Raw genomic sequence first — 27820 nt, 5'->3', positions numbered from 1 at the left:
TGGGAATGAGATTCTGTGTAGTGAAACATGGAATGTCAATAAGATAACAAAGAACATACAGTATGATTACCTGAACATATCTGCACAATAAAAGTGCATTCATTTCAATTCACCCTGAATGGAAAAAAAAGACAAAACAATATTTAACAAACACAAACAAGCAAGAACATCAATCGTGTATCTGAGGTGCAAAACAGATTGTTCTTCATCAGGTAGAAAAGAATACAAAGTCAATCAATCATGAGCATAAAAGAGAGCGAAACAGATGAAATAGGGAGAACAAGATCGCAGAGGGAATTTATCACATCCCCACCGGCAGAGAGGGAGAGCAAGAAGGAGAATCAAATCGAGATCCAGATAGAAGAGCAAGTGCAAATACTGAGCGGGCCCTAGCTCTTTGGCAAAGAGACCTGGGACCTGTCCACATATGAGCGCCGGGGATGCCTTGGCCTGGCTCAGCTCAGCCTGACCTGGTTAAGCCCTGGGGGAAGCATCTCAACACTTCCTCCCCTCCTTTCCAACATCTGCCCCGATAAACAATACAAACCAACATGGTGGATTTCAGGTATCAAATTTCCACCAATCCACTTCTCTCTGCACAGATCAAGGAAAGAAAAAAGGAAGCCATTTTAGACTTGATACGCAGCCCCCCTCTAGGTTTTAGTGGAGGAGGCCAAGGGAGATCAGGATGTGGGCAGCTCGATGGAGATGAACTGCTTGAGTCGCTCCAAGTACTGGGCGTAGAGCTCGATGTCGTTGTGCCCGGCGCCCTCCACCCACAGGGGCTCCACGGCACGCGGGCAGCGCTCGTACATTGCCAGGCCGTGCGAGAAGTCGATCACCTCATCCTCCGTGCCGTGGATCACCAGCACCGGCGACGCCACCTTGGACACCTTGTCGATGCTGGGGAGAGAGACGGGTTACAGTTTATCAATGCTTTAACAAAGCCCCCGCAGCAGAGAGAAAGACAGAAAAGGGAGAGAAAAGGGAGAGAAATAGAGGAAGGGGAGAGAAATAGAGGAAAGGGTGAGAAAGGGAGAGAAATAGAGGAAAGGGTGAGAAAGGGAGAGAAATAGAGGAAAGGGAGGAAAGCGAGAGAGAGAAAAGGGAGAGAAAGGGAGGAAAGGGAGAGAGAGAAAGGGGAGAGAAAGAGAGAAAAGGGAGAGAGAGAAAAGGGAGAGAAAGAGAGAAAAGGGAGAGAAAGAGAGAAAAGGGAGAGAAAGAGAGAAAAGGGAGAGAAAGAGAGAAAAGGGAGAGAAAGAGAGAAAAGGGAGAGAAAGAGAGAAAAGGGAGAGAGTGGGGAAGAAAAACACATTAAGACAAATGGACCTCCTTGGGGGCATTAGTAGTGTATCCATCGGTCTTGTAGCGGTGCAGTAACAGCAGGGGTGGAGAGACCGACTCCACACAGCATGCTGCCAAACCATTAACTACACATCATACAGAGGGGGTGTGCGCACCTTATGTGCACTACATATGATATATACACATATGATATATATCGAGATATACAATGTCAAATTGATCAGAAATACAGTGTAGACAAAGCACTTTCTTCTGAAACTCGTCAGTCTATTCGTGTTCTGAGAAATGAAGGCTATTCCATGTGAGAAACTTCCAAGAAACTGAACATCTCGTACAACGCTGTGTACTACCCCCTTCACAAAACAGTGCAAACTGGCCCTAACCAGAATAGAAAGAGGAGTAGGAGGCCCAGGTGCACAACTGAGCAAGAGGACAAGTACATTAGTGTCTAATTTGAGAAACAGACGCCTCAAGTCCTCAACTGGCAGCTTCATTAAATAGTACCTGCAAAACAAAGAAAAAGCCAAAACTCTGTCCAGTGTTTGTTTGCCCATCTTAATCTTTTCTTTGTATTGGCCAGTCTGAGATATGGCTTTTTCTTTGCAACTCTGACTAGAAGGCCAGCATCCCAGAGTTGTTTCTTCAACGTTGACGTTGAGACTGGTGTTTGCGGGTACTATTTATTGAAGCTGCCAGTGAATCACGCTTCACCATCTGGCAGTCTGATGGACAAATCCGGGTTTGGCGGATGCCAGGAGAATGTCACAAGCCCGAATACATAGTGCAAACTGTAATGTTTGGTGGAGGATAAATATTGGTCTGGGGCTGTTTTTCATGGTTCGGACCCCTTATTTCCAGTGACGGGAAATCTTAACATTACAGCATGCAATGACATTCTAGAAGATTCTGTGCTTCCAGCTTTGTGGCAAAAGTTTGGGCCCTTTCCTGTTTCAGCATGACTGCGAGCCAGGCCTAATCGCCCAACATCAGCGCCTGACCTCACTAATGCTCGTGTCTGAATGGAAGCATGTACCTGCAGCAATGTTCCAATAGCAGAAAAGGGGAGACCAACTCCATATTAATACCCATGATTTTAGAATGAGATGTTTGACGAGCAGCTGTCCACATACTTTTTGGTATTAATGTATGTATGTACACGTACACACACACACAAAATGAGGTTGGAATGATAGCAACATTGCGGACAATGCCCTTTTAGTGTAAGAGCTGGAGTTCTGACATCACCAGGCGGTAAATTTGTTTAAATACCAATAGGAGACTTCCAAACCTCTTTCCCCAATTACAGGTACTTTTCCCCTCCCTTAAACACACTGACTGTGCTAGCAGAATTCTTCCTTCAGAAATTGTAGCTTTAAAGCAGGATCCTCACATTCCAGGTGGAATAAGACTATAATCTCACATTTTGAAGATGCTAAATATTTTATATTGTGAAACAAGAAATAAGACACACAAAAAAATGAAAACTTGAGCGTGCATACCTATTCACCACTCCAAAGTCAATACTTTATAGAGCCACCTTGTGCAGTAATTACAGCTGCAAGTCTTTTGGGGTATGTCTCTATAAGCTTGGCACATCTAGCCACTGGGATTTTCGCCCATTCTTCAAGGAAAAACTGCTCCAGCTCCTTCAAGTTGGATGGGTTCTGCAATCTTTAAGTCATATCACAGATTCTCAATTGGATTGAGGTCTGGGCTTTGACTAGGCCTTTCCAAAACTTTTAAATGCTTCCATTTAAACCACTGGAGTGTTGCTTTAGTAGTATGCTTAGGGTAATTGTCCTGTTGGAAGGTGAACCTCTGTCCCAGTCTCAAATCTCTGGAAGACTGAAATGGGTTTCCTTCAAGGATTTCCCTGTATTTAGCGCCATCCATCATTCCTTCAATTCTGACCAATTTCCCAGCCCCTCATCCCCACAGCATGATGCTGCCACCACCATGCTTCACTGTGGGGATGGTATTCTCGGGGTGAGGAGAGGTGTTGGGTTTGCGTCAGACATAGCTTTTTCCTTGATGGCCAAAAAGCTCAATTTTAGTCTCATCTGACCAGAGTGCCGCCTTCCATATGTTTGGGGAGTCTCCCACACGCCTTTTGGCGAACACCAAAAGAGTTTGCTTATTTTTTTCTGGCCACTCTTCCGTAAAGTCCAGCTCTGTGGAGTATACGGCTTAAAGTGGTCCTATGGACAGATACTCCAGTCTCTGCTGTGGAGCTTTGCAGCTCCTTCAGGGTTATCTTTGGTCTCTTTGTTGCCTCTCTGATTAATGCCCTCTTTGCCTGGTCTGTGAGTTTGTTGTGGCAGGTTTGTTGTGGTGCCATATTATTTCCATTTTTTAATAATAGATTTAATGGTGCTTCGTGGGATGTTCAAAGTTTCTGATATTTTTTTATAACTTTATAACCAAACTTTGTCCCTGGCCTGTTTGGAGAGCTCCTTGGTCTTCATGGTGCCACTTGCTTGGTGGTGCCCATTGCTTAGTGGTGTTGCAGACTCAGGGGCCTTTCAGAACAGGTGTGTATATATATACACACACTGAGATCATGTGACACTTAAAGTCCACCTGTGTGCAATCTATTTAATTAATTATGCCACTTATGAAGGTAATTGGTTGCACCAGGGGGCTTCAGAGAAAAGGAGGTGAATACATATGCACGCACCACTTTTCTAGTTATCATTTTTTTGAAACATCTTATTTTTTCATTTCACTACACCAATTTGGACGATTTTGTGCATGTCCATTACGTGAAATCCAAATAGAAATCAATTTCAATTAGTGTAGAAAAGGCCCATAGAGTTGGTGGAAGAATCTTTTAATTCAAGGCCACTTGCTCAGCTGGGCCAGGAGTGCTTTAATTAGGTCAGGTGGAAATATCCCACAGATCTCAACTGCATAAAAGGAGGAAATCGCCATCGCCCATCTCGCTGCTTTCTCTTCCTTAACTCCGTCTAATCCGACTCTGTTACCTCTCATCTGAACTATCTGTTGCGATCAGGAGAGTGGGCCATCAGTTATTGTTTATAGTTATTAACGCGGAGTGCGGCTTGGAGCGCACGCTTCAAACCTATTGTGTAATGTGAATGGTCAATGATCACAGCCCTACGGATCATCACAGGCCAATTATGCCATCGATATATGGTTAATATGTAATGAAATGACATGTACACATGAAGACACTTGAAAAGGGTGAAATATGAAACGTCATTGTTTGCTGAACTGATCGATTCTGATATCAAACTAATGGGGATTATAGATTGAATAACCGATCACTGTTTGTATTCTTCTTCTCATGATTATGATAAATAGTTACGAGCATAAATGACTCAAGGATGATTCCTATTGACTTCTTAATGAACTGGATTGTTGAATTCCCTAATTATGTTAATAATGAATGATTGTTATGACTTGATCTTTGTGATTATGAGTTTGATTGGATACATGTTATTCTGTTTCCTTTGTGATGCAGCACAGACTACTCAGTAAATATACCACTTTATGGTTAAAGGAATTCCTGCCTCAGTCTCATCCATTCCTCTGTCACCTGACACATGATCACCTGTTCACCTTCACTGTCAGTCATCCTACTTGTCCAGCTACCCACACAGATTCCACGAAGCTTTCATACAGGTTGTAATGCAACAAAATAGGAAAAATGCCAAGGGGGATGAATACTTTTGCAAGGCACTCTAACAGAGACCCTGTAAGGGGATGAGAGGTCCTAAACCATGCCAGGTAATGCACTGCACATCATAACAGAGACCCTGTAAGGGGATGAGAGGTCCTAAACCATGCCAGGTAATGCACTGCACATCATAACAGAGACCCTATAAGGGGATGAGAGGTCCTAAACCATGCCAGGATAATGCACTGCACACCATAACAGAGACCCTACCCTGTAAGTGGATGATGAGAGGTCCTAAACCATGCCAGGACAATGCAGCCCACACCATAACAGAGACCCTATAAGGGGATGATGAGAGGTCCTAAACCATGCCAGGATAATGCACACACATAACAGAGACCCTACCCTGTAAGTGGATGATGAGAGGTCCTAAACCATGCCAGGATAATGCAGCCCACACCCTACCTAACAGAGACCCTAAACCATAAGGGGATGAGAGGTCCTAAACCATGCCAGGATAATGCAGCCCACATCATAACAGAGACCCTATAAGGGGATGAGAGGTCCTAAACCATGCCAGGATAATGCAGCCCACACCATAACAGAGACCCTATAAGGGGATGATGAGAGGTCCTAAACCATGCCAGGATAATGCACTGCACACCATAACAGAGACCCTACCCTGTAAGTGGATGATGAGAGGTCCTAAACCATGCCAGGATAATGCAGCCCACACCATAACAGAGACCCTATAAGGGGATGAGAGGTCCTAAACCATGCCAGGATAATGCAGCCCACACCATAACAGAGACCCTATAAGGGGATGATGAGAGGTCCTAAACCATGCCAGGATAATGCACTGCACACCATAACAGAGACCCTACCCTGTAAGTGGATGATGAGAGGTCCTAAACCATGCCAGGATAATGCACTCCACACCATAACAGAGACCCTAAAAGGGGATGATGAGAGGTCCTAAACCATGCCAGGATAATGCAGCCCACACCATAACAGAGACCCTATAAGGGGATGATGAGAGGTCCTAAACCATGCCAGGATAATGCACTCCACACCATAACAGAGAACACAGAACCCTCATTTACTCAAGTGTTTCCATTATTTTGGCAGTTACCTGTAGGCCTCTATAGCAGTCCTCTACAGCAGTACCAGATTAGGAGAGCCACTTGCAGATTCAACTTCTGCTCGCTCTCCACCCCCCTCCTCCTCTTCTGCCCGCTGTCCCACAGATCTCATGGCTGATAACAGTTTGATGCCATTATTCCACAGGTGTCAGGGCTGAGGGTTGATAACAGTTTGATGCTATCTGTTCCTCCCACCTGCACCAAATGTACAGTATTTCTCATCCTAATAGCTTGTTCTCCATCTGATAACCAATACTTATTTTCTAGTTTTCCGACCCTTTACAATAAAGCAGCACAGGAAGTATCTGCTTATGGAATATGACTAGGGGACACAATACAAACCCTATGGATAATACAGGCATCTGATAGAGGCCAGCCAGAGACCGAGACCTGGGAGCCCTATTCTTCACCATCTCACCCCATAATAACCCACCTGGGGAAGGCGTGAAGCAGTAGGTCTTGCGCGTTTCAGGGAAGGCCACTCGCAGGCCGGACATAAGAGGTGAGTGCAGGATGACGGCGGCACACTCGTAGCGCGCCGCCAGATCCACCGTGGGTACCGTGCCGATGCTCTGACCGTACAGGATTATGTTCTCTGGGGTCACTCCATACCTGGATAGGAAGGAGGTTAGGACACAGAGAGAGAGAGAGAGAGAGAGAGAGAGAGAGAGAGAGAGAGAGAGAGAGAGAAGATGGGGGGATAGACAGACCGATAGTTGTGGACAAGGAGATGAAGGAAAGTGGGTGAAAAAAAAGGAAAGAAACAAAATAAAGGTTAATAGATCAGACCCAGATTACCACCGTCATCATCCTCCTAGGAGATATCTGACCCAGACTACCACCGTCATCATCCTCCTAGGAGATATCTGACCCAGACTACCACCGCCGTCATCCTCCTAGGAGATATCTGACCCAGACTACCACCGTCAACAACATCCTCCTCCTCCTAGGAGATATCTGACCCAGACTACCACCGTCATCATCCTCCTAGGAGATATCTGACCCAGACTACCACCGTCATCATCCTCCTAGGAGATATCTGACCCAGATTACCACCGCCTCCTAGGAGATATCTGACCCAGATCATCATCTCCTCCTAGGAGATATCTGACCCAGACTACCACCGTCCAACATCCTCCTAGGAGATATCTGACCCAGATTACCGGAGATATCTGACCCAGACTACCACCGTCATCCTCCTAGGAGATATCTGACCCAGACTACCACCGTCAACATCCTCCTAGGAGATATCTGACCCAGACTACCACCGTCATCATCCTCCTAGGAGATATCTGACCCAGACTACCACCGTCGTCATCCTCCTAGGAGATATCTGACCCAGATTACCACCGTCATCATCCTCCTAGGAGATATCTGACCCAGACTACCACCGCCGTCATCCTCCTAGGAGATATCTGACCCAGACTACCACCGTCAACATCCTCCTAGGAGATATCTGACCCAGATTACCACCGTCGTCATCCTCCTAGGAGATATCTGACCCAGACTACCACCGTCATCATCCTCCTAGGAGATATCTGACCCAGATTACTACCGTCGTCATCCTCCTAGGAGATATCTGACCCAGACTACCACCGTCGTCATCCTCCTAGGAGATATCTGACCCAGACTACCACAGTCGTCATCCTCCTAGGAGATATCTGACCCAGACTACCACCGTCGTCATCCTCCTAGGAGATATCTGACCCAGACTACCACCGTCGTCATCCTCCTAGGAGATATCTGACCCAGACTACCACCGTCATCATCCTCCTAGGAGATATCTGACCCAGATTACCACCGTCAACATCCTCCTAGGAGATATCTGACCCAGACTACCACCTTCATCATCCTCCTAGGAGATATCTGACCCAGACTACCACCGTCATCATCCTCCTAGGAGATATCTGACCCAGACTACCACCGTCATCATCCTCCTAGGAGATATCTGACCCAGACTACCACCGTCAACATCCTCCTAGGAGATATCTGACCCAGATTACTACCGTCGTCATCCTCCTAGGAGATATCTGACCCAGACTACCACCGTCATCATCCTCCTAGGAGATATCTGACCCAGACTACCACCGTCTTCATCCTCCTAGGAGATATCGGACCCAGACTACATCACTGTACAACAAGGAGACGATACCTCCCCCATCTAACATCACTGCACAACAAGGAGACGATAGCTCCTATCTAACATCACTGTACAACAAGGAGACGATACCTCCTCTTAACTAACATCACTGTACAAGAAGGAGACAATATCTCCTCTTAACTAACATCACTGTACAAGAAGGAGACAATATCTCCTATCTAACCCAACATGACATCACTGTACAACAAGGAGACGATACCTCCTCCTATCTAACATCATTGTACAACAAGGAGACAATACCTCCTCCTAACTAACATCACTGTACAAGGAGACAATATCTCCTATCTAACCCAACATGACATCACTGTACAACAACACGCCATAACAGAAAGTTTACAATGTAATACGTAAACAATGCAATATAATAATGCAGAGGCTTTTAGCCCGACGCGACTTAGTCATGCTGGCATACATTTTATGTATGGATGGTCCCAGGAATTGTACCCACTATCTTGCAGTAGCAAGCACCAGGCTCTGCCAATTGAGCTAGAGGATGTCATGAAATAAGCTTCTAGAGACTGTAATTCTTATTTACCAAACACTGATATACTTAACCCTTATCAAATCCGACTGACATTAAACATCTACTCTTATCAGCACATCAGTTAGAGTTGAGTTTACACAGTGAAAGGAGAGCTGTGTAGTTAAATCCAGACTTGTGTACAGAGCTATACTTATATATACACTGTATGTAGCTAAGCTACGTTACTATATAGCTTAGTCTCTAGGCTCGTAGTGGGAGGCAGCAGGCCGAATAGGGGAGGATCATTTGTCACTTTAAAGCCTGGCTGCCAGTGCTGAGGCCGGGGCAGCTGTCTGCCTGGCACACTGACACACACACTTCAGGCATCAGTTCTGCCCTATAAAAACTCAAGCTAGAGCATTGAGATAAAAATAAGGGATGGATGGGTGGAGGACAGAGGTAGCGAGAGGACAGCCCTACATTTCATTCTCCCACTCCTCCTCCTCCACTCTTGGCAGGCTTTCCCATGGCGAGAACAAACCTCAGGGAACCCGATCTTCGGGGCGCTGTGTGTCAGGTATGCGGTGAAGTCTGCCAACAAAATGGAAACACATTTGATACGTGACCTAAAGGCTGGGTCTCACAAAGGTTTCGAAAGGCTAGTCCCCTTTGATGGCGAAAGTTGCCGAGGAGACAAAACAGCTGCGAACCCCGTGTGTGTGTGTGTGTGTGTGTGTGTGTGTGCGTACAAAGGCAGGCAAGGCAGAGAGGAAGGGAGTGCTGTACATCGTGTTCCCTGAGACTGCCCTCAATGTCACGTTCTGCTTTGTTGGGCCTTTTAGAATGAACTCTGAGAACTCCAAGAAAGTGTGGAATGCATGGGGGTGAATCAAATGCTTACACAACTCACCACAAGCTAAGATGTAACACGCAACACGCCGTACAGTTAGGCATGGCTAAATATGTGGAAGGTGAGCAGGTGCATGTAAATTTACCCATGAAATTACGCTGTAGACTTAGGCCCAGCTAAGGAGGCGGACGGTTGAAGGAGGTGTGCGATTGGGTGTGTTTGTGTTTGAGGGTGTGCGCCAGGGTTTCCGTTAGCCAGTAAATGCTGGCTTTTGGACCCAACAAAATTAATGAAAAGCCGATAGTCAGCCAAAATGTTGCAGGCTCAATGCCTAATGCTTTTTATTAATTGATAGAAATGCCAGTCGACGTGCTCTAACTTCAAAGGCAAATAAACTGCATGGGTTAATGAATCCTCAGGATCCTGGGAAATTCATGTGTGTTTCTATTTTCACTCACACAAAAGATGTGAGGTTCCCATAAGGGACCAGCTAAGTACACCCAGACTGGGCAACATTTGCCCAGATTAGAGGTCGACAGATTCATTGGAATGGCCGATTATTTAGGGACGATTTCAAGTTTTCATAACAATCGGAAATCTATATTTTTGGACACTTTTTTTTTTTTTTTTTACACCTTTATTTCATCTTTATTTTACTAGGCAAGTCAGTTAAGAACACATTCTTATTTTCAATGACGGCCTAGGAACAGTGGGTTAACTGCCTCGTTCAGGGGCAGAACGACAGATTTTCACCTTGTCAGCCCGGGGGATCCAATCTTGCAACCTTACAATTAACTAGTCCAACTCTATAACCATCTGCCTCTCGTTGCACTCCACGAGGAGACTGCCTGTTACGCGAATGCAGTAAGCCAAGGTAAGTTGCTAGCTAGCATTAAACTTATCTTATAAAAAACGATCAATCATAATCACTAGTTAACTACACATGGTTGATGATATTACTAGTTTATCTAGCGTGTCCTGCGTTGCATAGAATCTGACTGAGCATACAAGTATCTGACTGAGCGGTGGTAGGCAGCAGCAGGCCCGTAAGCATTCATTCAAACAGCACTTTCGTGCGTTTTGCCAGCAGCTCTTCGTTGTGCGCCAAGCATTGCGCGGTTTATGACTTCAAGCCTACCAATTCCCGAGATGAGGCTGGTGTAACCGAAGTGAAATGGCTAGCTAGTTAGCGGGGTGCGAGATAATAGCGTTTCAAACGTCACTCGCTCTGCAAGGGTAACACTGCTTCGAGGGTGGCTGTTGTCGTTGTGTTCCTGGTTCAAGCCCAGGGAGGAGCGAGGAGAGGGACGGAAGCTATACTGTTACACTGGCAATACTAAAGTGCCTATAAGAACATCCAATAGTCAAAGGTTAATGAAATACAAATGGAATAGAGGGAAATAGTCCTATAACTACAACCTAAAACTTCTTAACCTCTTGCTTCTACTCGGGACGCTTGCGTCCCAACTAGAGCTCTGGAAATGCAAATGCGCTACGCTAAATGCTAATAGTATTAGTTAAAACTCAAACGTTCATTAAAATACACATGCAGGGTATCGAATTAAAGCTACACTCGTTGTGAATCCAGGCAACAAGTCAGATTTTTAAAATGCTTTTCGGCGAAAGCATGAGAAGCTATTATCTGATAGCATGTAAGACCCCAAAAGACCCGCAGGGGACGTAAACAAAATAATTAGCATTTCATGCGTTACACAAACCGCACAATAAAATAGAAAACATTCATTACCTTTCACCATCTTCTTTGTTGGCACTCCTAGATGTCCCATAAACACTATTTGGGTCTTTATTTCGATTAAACCGGTCCATATAAAGCCTAGATATCGTTATATGTAGACTGTGTGATAAACGAAAAAAACATTGTTTCAAAACGTAACGTCATTTTTTAAAATTCAAAAAGTCGACGATAAACTTTCACAAAACACTTCGAAATACGTTTGTAATGCAACTTTAGGTATTAGTAAACGTTAATAAGCGATAAAATTCATCAGGAGGCGATGTAAAGATCATTAGCTGTCCGTCTGGAAAAATGTCCGGCTAGAAACTCAACGAAAATATCCGGTCCTAGACCTGAGGAAATCCAGATCGCTCCTTCTCGAAGACACAGTAACGAGGCCAATGGCTTCCAGATCGCTCCTTCTCGAAGACACAGTAACGAGGCCGATGGCTTCCAGATCGCTCCTTCTCGAAGACACAGTAACGAGGCCAATGGCTTCCAGATCGCTCCTTCTCGAAGACACAGTAACGAGGCCAATGGCTTCCAGATCGCTCCTTCTCGAAGACACAGTAACGAGGCCAATGGCTTCCAGATCGCTCCTCCTCGAAGACACAGTAACGAGGCCGATGGCTTCCAGATCGCTCCTTCTCGAAGACACAGTAACGAGGCCGATGGCTTCCAGATCGCTCCTTCTCGAAGACACAGTAACGAGGCCGATGGCTTCCAGATCGCTCCTTCTCGAAGACACAGTAATGAGGCCGATGGCTTCCAGATCGCTCCTTCTCGAAGACACAGTAACGAGGCCGATGGCTTCCAGATCGCTCCTTCTCGAAGACACAGTAACGAGGCTGATGCACATTAAGCTGCTCCAAGGAGTTGGACAGTTTGGACTTCCAACAGCAGCGGCTCACTTTGAGCAGGAAAAAGTCCGCTGCAAATGCAAGTAAATTAGAGGCAAATTGTGTTATTCAGGCCTGGTCCCAGCAGTTCTGATGCTGCCCTAGACCAGACCAACATATGTCGGCCGTGTCATGTATAGTATAAAGATTTGGAATGGATTGATATAGCAGAGTCATGTGGATCATGTGGAATTGGTGCATTTCAGATGAGCTTATTCAGTAGCACTTGGAAACTAAACATTGTTGCCACCTATTCACATCGGATAATTCCAATGTTGCAATCACTAGGCAGCCAACTGCCTACAGTAGGAAACTGAGCCGGTATCAATAAGATACCTATATTACAGGACACGAGTCACGGCCCCACGATCCTTCAAATTACCATGTGTGTGTGTGTTTGAGAGAGGCAGCTAGAGAGAGCAAGAAGGTGAGTGAGGAAAATAGTGTAACCAAGAAATAAACACAGAAACAGGAGTGAGTGAACAACATGCTCCTCGCTTTTCAGCCGGTCAGCCAAGAGAGCTTTAATAACAAGATCCCGAGCCAAATCTAACGGTTCCATCCAGGAGGAAAAGCTGATGGTTTTGGCCTTAGAGGCAAGCTGCAGTAGCTACAAAAAATGTGACTTGTAAATTAATAATATGGACCCACTGATTCTTAAAGAATATAATGTAGAAATGCCTCAGGAGCTTAGTTCAACTGTCCTACCCCATCAGAACGCAAAATAAACTTTACTCCAATGTTTGTAAACAAAGTAAATGTAAAAACAAAAAAACTGTATAACCTTAAAACATGGTTAAAACTATTATTTTAATATCATGGATGGTCAGTCCTTGCATCCATAGTGCCGTCCCTCAGCTTTTTAGCAAACGCTTTGTTATCGTTTCGACTGCTGATTGACGCTTTAAGTTTGAAGCAGGCATTTACTAACCAGGGATGTTAAAAGGATGAGAAGTCCACTTCCCTTTTAAATTCCCCTGCTAAGGCATCACAGGCTGGACATCTTTGTTTGCAGACACAGCTGTTATTGTCGTCCCAAAGGCTCAGTTCTCCCAGTTCTGGAGAAAGCAACAAGGTGTACAGGATTTTAGTTCCAGCCCAGTATTAACATACCATATCAGACGCCATTCTAACACCAATGTAGTGAATATTCAAGCCTAGTTGAATGAGGTATATTAGAACCGGGTTAGAAGAAAATAAAAATGCCTGAAACAAACCATGTGGGTCTCCAACATGAGGAATAACGACCCCTGACCTGAGTAAAGGTCAGGCATTGAGATAAACAGGTCAAAAAGTCACTGAGACACCAAGTTGTGATTTCATATGTGGAATTTAAAAGACATCCACTGCCAAAGTATCACTGGAAAAAGGGCTGTTCGCTCGAGAGAGAAAAATGGACAGGAAATGGAATTGCGTTTAAACTGGACAAAAACAAGAACATTCTCTTATTCCAAGCTAATCAGGGAATTGATCATAACCCACCGCTTGGAGACGCAGTGACATGTGGAGTGAGGGAAAATAAAGTGTTCAGTGAAAACACTTGTCCAAACACCAGAGGCACTGAATGGAAGGAAAGCTACAGAGAGAGAACTACTAGAGAGGAAGAGAGATATTCAAAAGAGGAGTCAAGCCCAGTGCAGATGCCATGTTTCCATAAACAAATATCCATTGGTGAGATTCAATGGAAAAATGGGGCTAGAACGACAGGGCAACCTTGACGTCCAGGCCAGCACTGAATTGACCTCAAGAAAGTCCACTACATAACAAACCAACAAACTGTAGCCCAATATATAGGCTAGGTCTGCATTCCCCCGTACACGTCATACTTTTTACCATAAATGGTGAGAGAAAGAGTTAGGCTGAGAGAGAGCAGAGCAAGAATGAAAGCAGTTGTACTGGGAAACCTTGTGCTCGCTCAAAAAGTCCTTACATTGTGGGCTGCTGAATCCTTATAACAGTAGACTAATCATCATAGCATGCCAAATATACAGACTTGAAATCAACCTTCTTAACCTTGAAGTCAAAAAGCCAGCACCGAGTTGAACTCGAGCATTCACTAGAACCAGAAGAAGAGAGTTAACAGGTAGCAGAAATAATGAAAGCAAGCCCTAAGTGCCTTGGACATGAACTAAAAGAGTGTTTTGTGTCATGAGAGAAGGGTGTTCGCGAGATAAAGCGCCTTATATACAGTAGTCTTAGTTTTGCGAAACGGCTCATGGGAGCCAAAACAAACATTTCCAGATGTTTTCAGGCAGAAACTTGACCCTCCGGTTGCCAGTCTTTACATTTTGCCCTGAAAACACCCCAGCTCTGAGGTGAATTAAATCCTCAGACTGGACTTGAAACATCACAAAACCAAACTTGTTGTGGAAATACGACTACAAATACCAGCTCACCCATACTAGTGAATTTCTTTGGTGTTTTCTATCACAATACATCATATGTTTAATTGGAAGAATCGTTTGTTAGAAGAAGTTGGAGTTGAGCACTTTTGTTTGAAGAGAGGATCTTATTGGTTGTTATTCAGAGCATCCTGCCTAAGAATTTAGCAAATTCCAGGCGTGCATCTCAAGTAGTTTCCTCCCGTTTTCTCGTCTCCTTGCCTTCATTTGTACTCATGCGAATTCCAAGTAGACACTACCAACAATACTTTCAACCTTCAAATTGTCAGATGAAGGAGAAGACGAGGAGAGGAAGCCACTTTAAACCATGATGCAGCCTACAGTATGTGCAAATGTGTTCAGAGAACATTTCCAAGGATGTAAGCTCCGTGGAGAGGACAAAGGGGCAAGGGCCTCGGGTATTCGTCGGTACAGACAATTTAATTTGAACTTCTGATGACATTTAGCGAGACCTAGCCTTGGCATTCTACAAGCCCATTCGCCGCTCTCAATGCATTAATAATGAATGTGAGATTTTACTTTTTTAATTTCCTACCATTTTGTCCTTTCCTGTATATTGGCTGTTTTTGTTTTCTTTGTGTTGTCGTAATTGAGTTATTTGATTCTTTACAATAGTTATTCTCTGTATCTGGGTTTTAGCCACGTTTCAGCCTATTGCCCTGTGTTTCCATCTAGCTACTCATCTTATGCACCAATTGTCATTCATTGTCCCCATGTCTTATTTAAGACTAATACATATATTACCAGGTTATCACATGCTGGGTTAAAGATGCTCATTAACAACTTGTTAAACAGCATGAGTAGTATTCTCTTAGGAGGACAGAGGAGATTCACAACTGGTCAGGTCATATGTCCATGGATGCCTGAGGCACTGGGATGGACAGCCTGAGGAGAGGTGAGAGAAGAGGAGAGATGTCCATCAGTGGGAGGCACAGGAGTGTGAGGTCTTTACTCATGTCATGATTCAAACGTTTCACTGGAAAACAGCCTGGCAGAGACCACCTAGACAGATCTGACAACTAGTCACAGGCTGTGGAGAGTGCAAATGAGGCACAAAGGCCCATCAACATCTAGGCTCAAACCATACGCAACTGGTCAACTCCACCCCCGTGGGGCGGAAGGGTGCTGCGTTGAAACTGATACTCCACCCCCGTGGGGCAGAAGGGTGCTGCGTTGAAACTGATACTCCACCCCCGTGGGGCGGAAGGGTGCTGCGTTGAAACTGATACTCCACCCCCGTGGGGCAGAAAGGTGCTGCGTTGAAGCTGATACTCCACCCCCGTGGGGCAGAAGGGTGCTGCGTTGAAACTGATACTCCACCCCGTGGAGCCCCGTGAAACTGATACTCCACCCCCGTGGGGCGGAAGGGTGCTGCGTTGAAACTGATACTCCACCGCCATGGGGCGGAAGGGTGCTGCGTTGAAACTGATACTCCACCCCCGTGGGGCGGAAGGGTGCTGCGTTGAAACTGATACTCCACCCCCGTGGGGCAGAAAGGTGCTGCGTTGAAGCTGATACTCCACCCCCGTGGGGCAGAAGGGTGCTGCGTTGAAACTGATACTCCACCCCCGTGGAGCGGAAGGGTGCTGCGTTGAAACTGATACTCCACCCCCGTGGGGCGGAAGGGTGCTGCGTTGAAACTGATACTCCACCGCCATGGGGCGGAAGGGTGCTGCGTTGAAACTGATACTCCACCCCCGTGGGGCGGAAGGGTGCTGCGTTGAAACTGATACTCCACCGCCGTGGGGCGGAAGGGTGCTGCGTTGAAACTGATACTCCACCCCCGTGGGGCGGAAGGGTGCTGCGTTGAAACTGATACTCCACCGGCCATTGGGGCGGAAGGGTGCTGCATGGTATAGAGGATTTCAGAGTTTCGTCTTTTCCTTTCTTTTCAAAGGATATCTTTAAGCTAGGCCCTGGAGTTTTCCCATGTCAGGTCACATGGTCTAATAGCCTACAGCCTACTAATACTAATAGCCTACAGCATTACCATCAACTGTAACCCAGCCTCTCTTTAGCTTGGCCTATACTCTACTGTCCAGACTAGAATCTGCTTCTCCCACAGAGCACCAGCCATAGCTATGAGGCTAGCCAGACCACGCCACAGTAGGAAGGGAACAGGGAAGAGACAGGATGAGCATCCTGAGGGAGCATCCTGGTGCTTCACCCACATTGTAACCATTTGGCCTGTTGACCCTATTTGCCTGAAAACAAAAAGGGGCATGGTGTTACTCCACCCCCGTGGGGCAGAAGGGCCTTAACGCTTGTAGAAAAGGAGCATTAAAAAGCACATCCCCTCTGGAGGATGGAACAACTGGTGTAGGGCTATGCTCTGTCTAGTCCTTAGTCCCTGGAGCACTAAGATACCATGATGCACCACTGAGGGCTTCTGAGAAGACACTGCCAACATGACAGTGAGTGTTTGATTTTGTCCCAAATCCCCATAACATGTCGACAGCTGTGGAGGATTAGAAAGTGGGCACAACTTATATTCCAGACCCCTTTTCTAAATAGTTTTCAATTATTTTGCCGTAATGACTTAATCCCATCGTGGATATGGTTCAATGTTCACATGCTTTATGGGTGGGGAAAAGGGTCAAATTAATTCAGCGGGATTGATAAAGCTAAGCCTCCCACCAATGAATAATTTAGTGCAATGTTATTAGCTGCACGTAAACAGACGTGCAGCATGGGGCTAAGCCTAAATGATGGGGCTGTGTGAGAACTAATGAGCGACATTAGCAAACACTAGCTTGTTTATTGATGTGCATGTTAAGAAAGAAGGAGGGTTCCTCCACAAAACCAGTTGTGACTCTGGAGCTGGTGTAGAGAAGATGTGCATGGCCAGGTGAAGTTGTGACTCTAGAGCTGGTGTAGAGAAGATGTGCATGGCCAGGTGAAGTTGTGACTCTAGAGCTGGTGTAGAGAAGATGTGCATGGCCAGGTGAAGTTGTGACTCTAGAGCTGGTGTAGAGAAGATGTGCATGGCCAGGTGGAGTTGTGACTAGAGCTGGTGTAGAGAAGATGTGCATGGCCAGGTGGAGTTGTGACTAGAGCTGGTGTAGAGAAGATGTGCATGGCCAGGTGGAGTTGTGACTAGAGCTGGTGTAGAGAAGATGTGCATGGCCAGGTGAAGTTGTGACTAGAGCTGGTGTAGAGAAGATGTGCATGGCCAGGTGAGGTTGTGACTAGAGCTGGTGTAGAGAAGATGTGCATGGCCAGGTGGAGTTGTGACTAGAGCTGGTGTAGAGAAGATGTGCATGGCCAGGTGAGGTTGTGACTAGAGCTGGTGTAGAGAAGTTGTGCATGGCAACAATAACATGGCACGACCATCTTGGAAACGTTGAGCAGGCAAGGAGACAAACCTATCTGGAATGAAATGCAGCCGGTGTGTTACTAGGCAGGGTATGGCATCCACAGGACTTTATATTACTGTACCCAAGGGCAGATTAATGCAGAGGGTGACCTCATTTATAAAGCAGCTCCTGTGATAATCCGGAGAAACATATCACACCTGCCTGCAGAGCATTACCAAGGCCAGGGAGGTTGAGGTAGCCCATCTTGTGCTAGCTAGGTAGACCAGTCTAAATCAGAAGGCGTAAATTAGTTTACAAGTCTGAAATGGCACCTCATTTCCTATAGTGCACTCCTTTGGGCAGAGCGCCAAGTGACTCAGGCCAACACAGAACTAGTGTACTTGCTCAGGGTTTCTCAAACTCTGTCCTGCCCCCCCCCACACGTTTTGAGTTTTGCCCTACCACTATACAGCTGAATCAAATAATCAAAGCTTGATGAGTTGGTACTTTCTTATCAGTACTTTTAATGCACTGAGTAACCTGCATGTTCAGCTGCATGTTCAGAAGGCCTACATAAGGTTGGATTTGAATTGATTCTACAGGTAGGGTATTATAACAGACCATTTCTGGAAGCTTGGGGATATTGTGCCTGGCCCTTCCCTAGCATTCAACCATCTCCTCTAAATGGGGAGGTAATCTTGTCTCAGGGCATGGGGGAAACCACACTTCATCTATGCCGGGGCACGCCTCCACTCCCGCCAGCGTTACCCCGGCAACAGTGAGGGATGGCAGAGAAAGACAAGTAGTAATAAAAGAATGAAACCAATAAAGGAGGGTTTTTCTGCTTTCTTTTCATTGTCCTCTGATAGCAATGACATTCGAGGAATCTGTCCCTTGTGACTGCCCTTACCGGTGTTGAAAATAACCGTATAATGCACGAGGACGGAGGCCTGCACATGCCTATTCAAACAACTGACATGACATTAATATGAATGTAGCTTGGAGAGAATATCCCGGTGAGCGATGCAAGGTGAGCAGCATCAGGCTCGTCTCACAACACAATGGCGACCTGTCATTCAGGGCAGGTTGTGCAGAAAATACATTTGGGGGGGCCTTGCCGGTTATTTTGGCAATACGCGTCACATGCAGTGGGGCAAAAAAGTATTTAGTTAGCCACCAATTGTGCAAGTTCTCCCACTTAAAAAGATGAGGCCTGTCAGCTACAAACAAGCAAGATTTCTGGCTCTCACAGACCTGTAACTTCTTCTTTAAGAGGCTCCTCTGTCCTCCACTCGTTACCTATATTAATGGCGCCTGTTTGAACTTGTTATCAGTATAAAAGACACCTGTCCACAACCTCCACTATGAATGAATAATAGTGTTGTTTGACGTGACAAGGAATGAAAAAGCCATGGAGGTTCGTTCAATACTAATAGAATGGAGGCGTAGAATTAGGAATTACAATACTAATAGATTCTCAATGGAGGCGTTCATAGAATTAGGAATTACAATACTAATAGATTCTCAATGGAGGCGTTCATAGAATTAGGAATTACAATACTAATAGATTCTCAATGGAGGCGTTCATAGAATTAGGAATTACAATACTAATAGATTCTCAATGGAGGCGTTCATAGAATTAGGAATTACAATACTAATAGATTCTCAATGGAGGCGTTCATAAAATTAGGAATTACAATACTAATAGATTCTCAATGGAGGCGTTCATAGAATTAGGAATTACAATACTAACAACTGCAGTCCTTGAGTGACAGGGGGCGGGGTTGGTGAGAGGGAGCGAGACAACTCAAGTAGTGGAGTAAACTATAAAAACTAAGTGGCGTATCACATTTAACAAACCAAACACTGAAATACCGTTATAGAAAGTAAAGTAAATACCCAAACCGGTCCGTGCATCAATAGCGGTATACCGTCCAGCCCTAGTATATTGGTCCTAACCTAGGCCTAGCCTATATAATAGTGCCAACTAACTGCATGGCATACTTCAAGGCAGGGTTTCCGAACTACACCTTTTGGTTTTTCCCCCGAACACGACACAGCTGATACAAATAGTCAAAGCTTGATGAGTTGGTTATTTGAATCAGCTGTGTAGTGCAGGGCAAAAACAAAAACGTGCACCCTGCTTCAAGGGATAGGCCTACTTCACCACCCACCCCTGTATAAAAGAATGACAGATTCCTTCACATATACCTAAAAAACAGTCTCAAGTCAAACAGTGGAAAAGATGGGCACCATTTACAATCTTTACAATTCAAATGGGATTGAGGCCTGCGGTTTTCTCTGAACGCATATAGTGGGATCGACACAACAGCCCCCTTTAAGTCTAAAACCTGCAGACAGACTGATATTTTGGGTTAACAATCCCTTTAAATCAACGGCATCCGAGTGATGTGAAGTCAGTGAGTTACAGGCAGGGTGGTTGGGAGATATGGGCTCTCCTCAGCAGAGGCTTTACAACCACTCAACAGGAATGAGACACCACATCAAGTGAGCCGTTAATGAGCAGTATTGATGAAGCCATCTCAATAACTGAACACTAGTCAACTTTGTCCAATTCAAGAGAGCAGCCCGAGGTAGGTCTATTTCATTTCTAAGAAATCAAATTGGTTGTGTGCGTGCACGTGTTTGTTTCAGGCACAATTTTAATGGTTTCCCACCAAATGTGATTAAAAAGATATTGAATAAACATACATCTTTTCCGCAGGTACGCCGGCCACCCCAAAGAGAGGAATGATTAACAGTGTTTTCATGCATGGGCAGGCAGCTCAGGAGGGTCAGGGCATAATGAAATGTTTTCATGTTTAATGCACAAAAGGAGGACTTGTTAAAGGCTCTCCCTTCAATGGCATTCAGACAATCTGTCAAATCCAGTTTTAATTAGAGACATGTTTTGAATGGGAGATGAGATGGCCTGGCTGGAGTACGTGTTATTCTTCTGCGAGCCTATTTTTAATTCATGTTCATTTGAGGAAGAGGTTCAGCGTGAGGATTATTGATCAGTGTGTGACAGCGACCAAACAAAATGAATTACAGTGTGGAAGTCATTTGTTCTTCTGTAATCATAGCTGTATTACAAAAGGCCAAAGAAAGCTCACAGAGCATTGAATGATGTGAAGTTGGCTGCAACACTGGTAAAGATGCCACACGGTTGGTTGCACTGAACTGATAAGTACAATAAACACAATATAACAAATATGGTGGCAGACCCCAAGACAGGTAGGCTGTGAGGTTGATGATGGAGAAGCTCCTGCCATTACCCATCGGAAGGCAGCGGAATAGAATGCAAATTAAACTAGTTGAAATAGTGGGAAGTTGATAATGACACAGTCCTGCCTACAGGCAGGCAAACATGTATCACTCAAACTTCTGTTTAAGAGAGGAATGATGAAAGGCTTACACAATTGAAAACACACGTGCATTCCTACACTAGGGGACATTATCACCAGGCCATTGTGACTGAAGGGGGCTTTATCACCAGGCACTGAAGGCAGGCTCTCAATGTGTCACACTGGCTTCTCCTGAAGCACGTCAGGGCAGCAACAGCCCACTTTAACTTTATAGAGCCATTCATTTGCTCACTCAATTACAGCTGAAATTCTCCTGAAAAGGCTGATTGTGTCAAACAAGTCCAGGGAAACTGGTTTGACACCACTTTGCTTGACAACTGCTGCCAAGCGACAATAGCCCAATAAGAAAAGGTAGCTTGAAAACGGTTGGAAATAACAAAAGGAGCTAGTCCAAGGCCCCTAGTCCTTTGTTGAACACTGGTGGTGTGCAGGACCGTGCACAGACCTTTCGGGGGACAGGTGATAAAAAGAAAAAGCACCATATAAAAAAACATGTACTTTCAGAACTCATATGTAGAAATGCATAACATACTGTACAAACTGCTTCTGTAGCTAGTTATATTTTAGCATAGGCCTATTTATTAAGGCCTCACACTCACTCATCACAAATTGCAAGCTAGTTCGTTACATTTGAGTCATTTAGCAGACTTACAGGAGCAATTGGGGTTAAGGGGGTTGATCAAGGGCACAGACTGATTTTTCACCAAGTCTGCTCAGTGATTAGAACCAATGACCTCTCTGTTACTGTTACTGACCCAATGTTCTTAACCACTACCTGCCACCCAGTGTGGCCCAAAGACATGATTGACATGGGGAAAAGAGGGTAGGCTATCAGCTGAACATTGATGTTGATGACGATGAATGTAAATCTGCTAGTTAGCTAGACCTATAATATTTTTACTGGTTATGATTTATCTTCAATGCTTTTAAATAATATATTCATAATATAGCCATGATATTTGGTTGGCTGGCTAGTGGCTGGTGTGGATATTTTAGTATATGGTGGCTAGCTAGAGTCTAGACCCGTGGTTGGCAAAATGTCTGTGTGTGTGTGTGGGGTGGGGGATTCAACTTACTCTTGAAAGTTGTAATAGTAGAATGCAAAATGGTTATTCCTCGACCTAATAAGGATCACAGTTTGAATTGAAAGGCTTTTCTACTTGGCTTTGAACTGGTAGACTCACACTTGAGTGATCAAGCCTGTTAAATGTAGCCTATAGAATGAATCGATTTTATTAACACAGCTTATATTTCACAATTTTTAGGGACACTAATGGTTCCAAGAAAATGCAGAGTAATGTATTAAAATATTCCTAAGAGATTAATAAGGCTGCAGGGGCAGTATTGAGTAGCTTGGGTGAAAGGTGCCCAGAGTAAATGGCCTGCTCCTCAGTCGCTAATATATGCATATTATTATTGGATAGAAAACACTCTGAAGTTTCTAAAACGGTTTGAATGATGTCGGAGCATAACAGAACTCATATGGCAGGCAAAAACCTGAGAAGAAATCCAAACAGGAAGTGAGAAATCTGAGGTTGGTCCTATTGAATTCACAGTGGGATATGAATGAAGTTGCACTTCCTATGACTTCCACTAGATGTCAACCATCTTTAGAAAGTTGAATGAGGATTCTACTGTGTTGTGGGACTGGAATAAAAGCTGAATGAGTCAGGTTACTGGCAGAGAGCCATTTCCTGGTCACGCGCATTCCACATGATATCGACCTGCGTTCCGTTGCTCCTCTAGACACAAAGGATTTCTCTGATTGGAACTTTATTGAAGATTTATGATAAAAACATCCAAATGATTGATTCTATACTTAGTTTGAAATGTTTCTTCGACCTGTAATATAACTTTTGAAGTTTTTGTCCGTAATGCTCGACCTGTATGATCGTTTTGATTTGTATACCTAACGCGCTAACAAAAGTAGCTACGTGGACATAAATAACGGACATTATCGAACAAATCAAGCATTTATTGTGGAACTAGGATTCCTGGGAGTGCATTCTGATGAAGATCATCAAAGGTAAGGGAATATTTATCATGTCATTTCTGGTTTCTTTGACTCCAACATGGCGGCTAATTTGATTATTTTTCTGAGCGCCGTCTCAGATCATTGCATGGTTTGCTTATTTTGTTGTTGTTTTGAAATCTGACACAGCGGTTGCATTAAGGAGAGGTATGTCTATAATTCCATGTGTATAACTTGTATTATCATCTACATTTATGATGAGTATTTCTGTTGAATCGATGTGGCTATGCAAAATCACTGGATGTTTTTGGAACTAGTCAACGTAACGCACCAATGTAAACTCAGATTTTTTATATAAATATGAACTTTATCAAACAGAACATACATGTATTGTGTAACATGAAGTCCTATGAGTATCATCTGATGAAGATCAAAGGTTAGTGATTAATTTTATCTCTATTTGTGCTTTTTGTGACTCCTATCTTTGACTGGAAAAATGGCTGTGTTTATTCTGTGGCTTGGTGGTGACCTAACAATCGTTTGTGTTGCTTTCGCTGTAAAGCATATTTGAAATCGGACACTGTGGTGGGATTAACAACAAGATTACCTTTAAAACGGTATAAGATACATGTATGTTTGAGGAATTTTAATTATGATATTTCTGTTGTTTTGAATTTGGCGCCCTGCACTTTCACTGGCTGTTGTCATATCGGTCCCGTTACATTTACATTTACAATGGGATTGCAGCCATAAGAAGTTATTAACACACATTGTGAGATTGGTCAGCTAGTGAAATGAGGGATGCACGATATATCGGTGAACATATCGGAATCGGACGATATTAGCTAAAAATGCCACAATCAGCATCGGCCCGATGTCTAGTTTAATGGCGATATGCAAAACCGATGTCAAAGCTGATAACGTAATGACGCCACGAAAAACACAGTGCTACACAGAACAAAATCTGAAAAATACTAAGCACAGACTTCCAACAACTAAACAAGTTCAAGTTGAGCAGTCATTTGAACGAGTAAGGAAATTTCAGCGAGACAAGTCAAAGGCAAAATCCATTAACGCCAAGATAACGGAATTAATTTCCCTTGACAATCAACCGTTCTGTCGTGGATGATGAAGGCTTTCGCCTACTGGTCGAGCCCCGGTACACACTACCAAGTAGGCGCCATTTTTCAGATGTTGCCCTACCAGAGTTACACAGTATTGTTGAAACTCACATATATGAGTTACTTGCCATGTTACTACCATTAGCTTCACGGCTGACATTTGGACCAGCGATGTCAGCCCCATGAGCATGCGGAGTCTGACAGCAACAGTGGGACGACAAGGATTTTGTACTGAGGAAAGCCGTATTGCATGCTCAAGAATGTGCTGGTTCTCATACCACTGCTGCCATTTCAATGGCTTTTGAGAACATGTTTGAAACTTGGAAACATGAACACACTCCTAGCGCCATTCGAACGGACTCAAGAAATAAGCTAATCAACTGCGTATGTAGCAGACGGGATACCCTCTGTCATGGCATTGAAAGGCCTGCTCAACAAAACCCCACAGTCTGTATCGGCAGTTAAAACTTGCAAAAGTACTCGAAGCTGTGAACAAGCGATTCGGTGGCATTCTCTCTGAGCCTCTTTACTGTGTCGCCACCCTGCTTAATACTAGGTACAAGGACCTCTACTTTGATGCAGACAAGAAACAGGGTTTACGTGAAATGTTAGAGACCGCTGGACAAGATGGAAACGGACACGGTGACAGTGCGCACCGAGGAAGAGAGGCCACAGAGAGACAGAGCTGAAACTTCACTGCTTGACAGGTATGATGAAATCCTGGTTGAGACCGAACAAATGAACAATGAAACAGCACAGCCAAGTAAGTAAAAGAAGGAGGTTTTGATTATGTTTTACTGGTAAAGGGGACATATGTAAATGCCGACAAAATAACTTTTTGGTCAGTGTGTGTGTGTTTCAACTATTTAAACTGCACTAGAACGCTTAAAGGCAGCTACAATTGTAAATTTAGGTATAGTTTTTTTGGCAAGGAAAATATTGGATATTGGTATGTCATATCGGTGCATCACTAAGTGAAACCACTATGCATTCAAAGTGTATCTAACCTCATCTCACTACACAGTTTGAGGAACATATGTCAGCAGTTCCAAAGTAACCTATAGGCAGTATTAATTTCAAACTCACTGCCCAGCGCAGGTGGGAAGCTGGTGCATGCGATGAGGACGCGCGTGGTGGCAGAAGGGAGGGGACTTTTATCAAGATTAATGAGTTCATGAGAAAGTATCTAGTTTGACAGGCAATTTGTTGCATTTCAAATTGAGAAAAGAGACTAAAAATAAAATGTTAAAAGTAATGAGTTTATAAAAAGGGCAACAGTAAAAAGGGCACTTCTTGCATAGGAGGGCAGATGCTCCCTTGTTTTCATTTCCCCTTTATTTAACCAGGTAGGCTAGTTGAGAACAAGTTCTCATTTACAACTGCGACCTGGCCAAGATAAAGCAAAGCAGTTCAACACATACAACACAGAGTTGCACGTGGAATAAACAAACATACAGTCAATAATACAGTAGAAAAAGTCTATATACAGTGTGTGCAAATGAGGTAAGATAAGGGAGGGAGGTAAGGCAATAAATAGGCCATAGTGGCGAAGTAATTACAATATATCAATTAAACACTGGAGTGATAGATGTGCAAGTATAGATACTGGGGTGAAAAGGAGCTAAAAAATATATATATAAATACAGTATGGGGGAGAGGTAGTCGGATGGGCTATTTACAGATGGGCTATGTACAGGTGCATTGATCTGTGAGCTGCTCTGACAGCTGGTGCTTAAAGTTAGTGAGGGAGATATGAGTCTTCAAGCTTTAGTGATTTTTGCAGTTCGTTCCAGTCATTGGCAGCAGAGAACTGGAAGTAAAGGTGGCCAAAGGAGGAATTGGCTTTGGGGGTGACCAGTGAAATATACCTGCTGGAGCACGTGCTACGGGTGGGTGCTGCTATCGTGACAAGTGAGCTGAGATAAGGCGGGGCTTTACCTGCCCTGACCCTGCCATAAGCATCTCATAGCTGGGCTAGTAAGCTAGTGTCATCTGCTATGGCTAGTTTATAACTAAAGTTCTCCATCCTCGGCATAAAGAGGAGACAAGTCAAACCTGTTTTTATGATTTCTGGAAGATCAATGTTTTTGGACTCATTCAGAAGGTTTTACCTGATTAAGTAGAAGACGCAAACTATTGTAAATTAATGTTTAAAGTTCCAGTGTGGGCTTCAAGAGAAGTTGTCTGGCCTGCACAGATCATCAAAGTTTAAACATGGAAGCTTCTGGACATGTTTAGAGTAGCATGCCACAAAATCAATTGAATATGTGCGAAGTATCAAATCACTATGCAACTAACTACCACCTAAACGTGTGCACAGAACCTAACCTAACCTAACAGTCCTCTCAGCCATATAAATGAATAGCTAATGCACTGCTCTCAGCTGTGTAGGCAAAAAAAAAAGCTGTGTAGGCATGTTATAGTGGTTGTCATAGCAACCAAATGTGGAGGGGGATAGAAATGGAGTACAGTAGCTAGCAAACGTTAGCTAACTAACAAAGCCCAATACAATAAACCCAACTAGCTATGTAGCTTGCATGTTAGCTTGTTGACACTGGCTGTATAGGCTAGTGCTATACTCACTTGTTCCTTAGCACCTGCCAGGCAGCCTCGATGTCCGCATACAGGTTCTTTTCTGACGGTTTCCCGCTGCTGACACCGTAGCCCGAATAATCATACGAGAAGACGTTGCAATTTATCCTCGAACCGAGGCCGATGTAAAAACTGCACATTTGGCCTAAGTCCACTGCGTTACCGTGGGAAAAGAGCAACGTGTACCGGCTGTTGGGTGCGCATCGTACAAACATGCAACCCAGTCGGTTTCCCCGACTGGTTCTGGTGTTGAACACCTCGACAGCGTCCAGTTCGCGTTGGGAGTACTGCCAGTCTGCTCGCTCGGTTAGATGCAGGCTACTCGTCCCGTTAGCATCCGTGTGTACGGAGTACGTGGGTTCGGGAGGGAGAAAGGCTAGTTTGGATGCGATGCGACTGGGACAGGGCGGGCAACAGAATAGCCAGCATAGTTCGCCGAGGGAAAAACCATTCATCCTTGGGCCTTGTTCGGGCATTGAGGCTCGATAGGCACTTTTTCTTTGTAACACCAGCAAATGTATCCAGCTATGTTTTTTTTAAAAAATCTTTCTGGTAACAAAATAACAATAAAACACTTCGTAAGGAGCTAAACTAGCTAGCCACCTAGTACTAGCTAGGCTAGTAGCTGGCTAACTGGTTTCTCCTTTGTATAGCTTGATAGCTAACGTGATTTTAAAAACTCAGAAAGTCGTTAACATGGTTAACGATTTTTTTTGTGTCTACAGAAGCGATATAACTTGCTTGTTATCATACAATTTCAAAACGTTGGTCGAATAATTAAGCTTATGTCAAAAGTAAACGTCGAGTTAGCAGGCTAATACAATGTATGCAGCCATATCTTTCAGCAGTAACGCCAAATATAAGATTTCCGGTC

The 27820-nt window shown here is 44.4% G+C and overlaps 1 protein-coding gene across 1 annotated transcript; it reads right to left on the bottom strand.

Moving 5' to 3' along the window:
• Window positions 1-27820, bottom strand: LOC135568882 (alpha/beta hydrolase domain-containing protein 17C). The gene is made up of 3 exons (XM_065015656.1): window positions 26938-27820; window positions 6527-6699; window positions 1-910 (listed from the first exon to the last, which is right to left on the bottom strand). Exons 1-3 carry the CDS (start codon window positions 27420-27422, stop codon window positions 684-686), a joined length of 885 nt encoding a protein of 294 aa, XP_064871728.1. The 5' UTR covers window positions 27423-27820; the 3' UTR covers window positions 1-683.

Source organism: Oncorhynchus nerka, unplaced genomic scaffold, assembly GCF_034236695.1.
Source record: "Oncorhynchus nerka isolate Pitt River unplaced genomic scaffold, Oner_Uvic_2.0 unplaced_scaffold_1360, whole genome shotgun sequence".
Taxonomy (NCBI): domain Eukaryota; kingdom Metazoa; phylum Chordata; class Actinopteri; order Salmoniformes; family Salmonidae; genus Oncorhynchus; species Oncorhynchus nerka.
The sequence above is the reverse complement of the archived record's forward strand: the minus strand, read 5'-3'. Positions and strand labels throughout refer to the sequence as shown.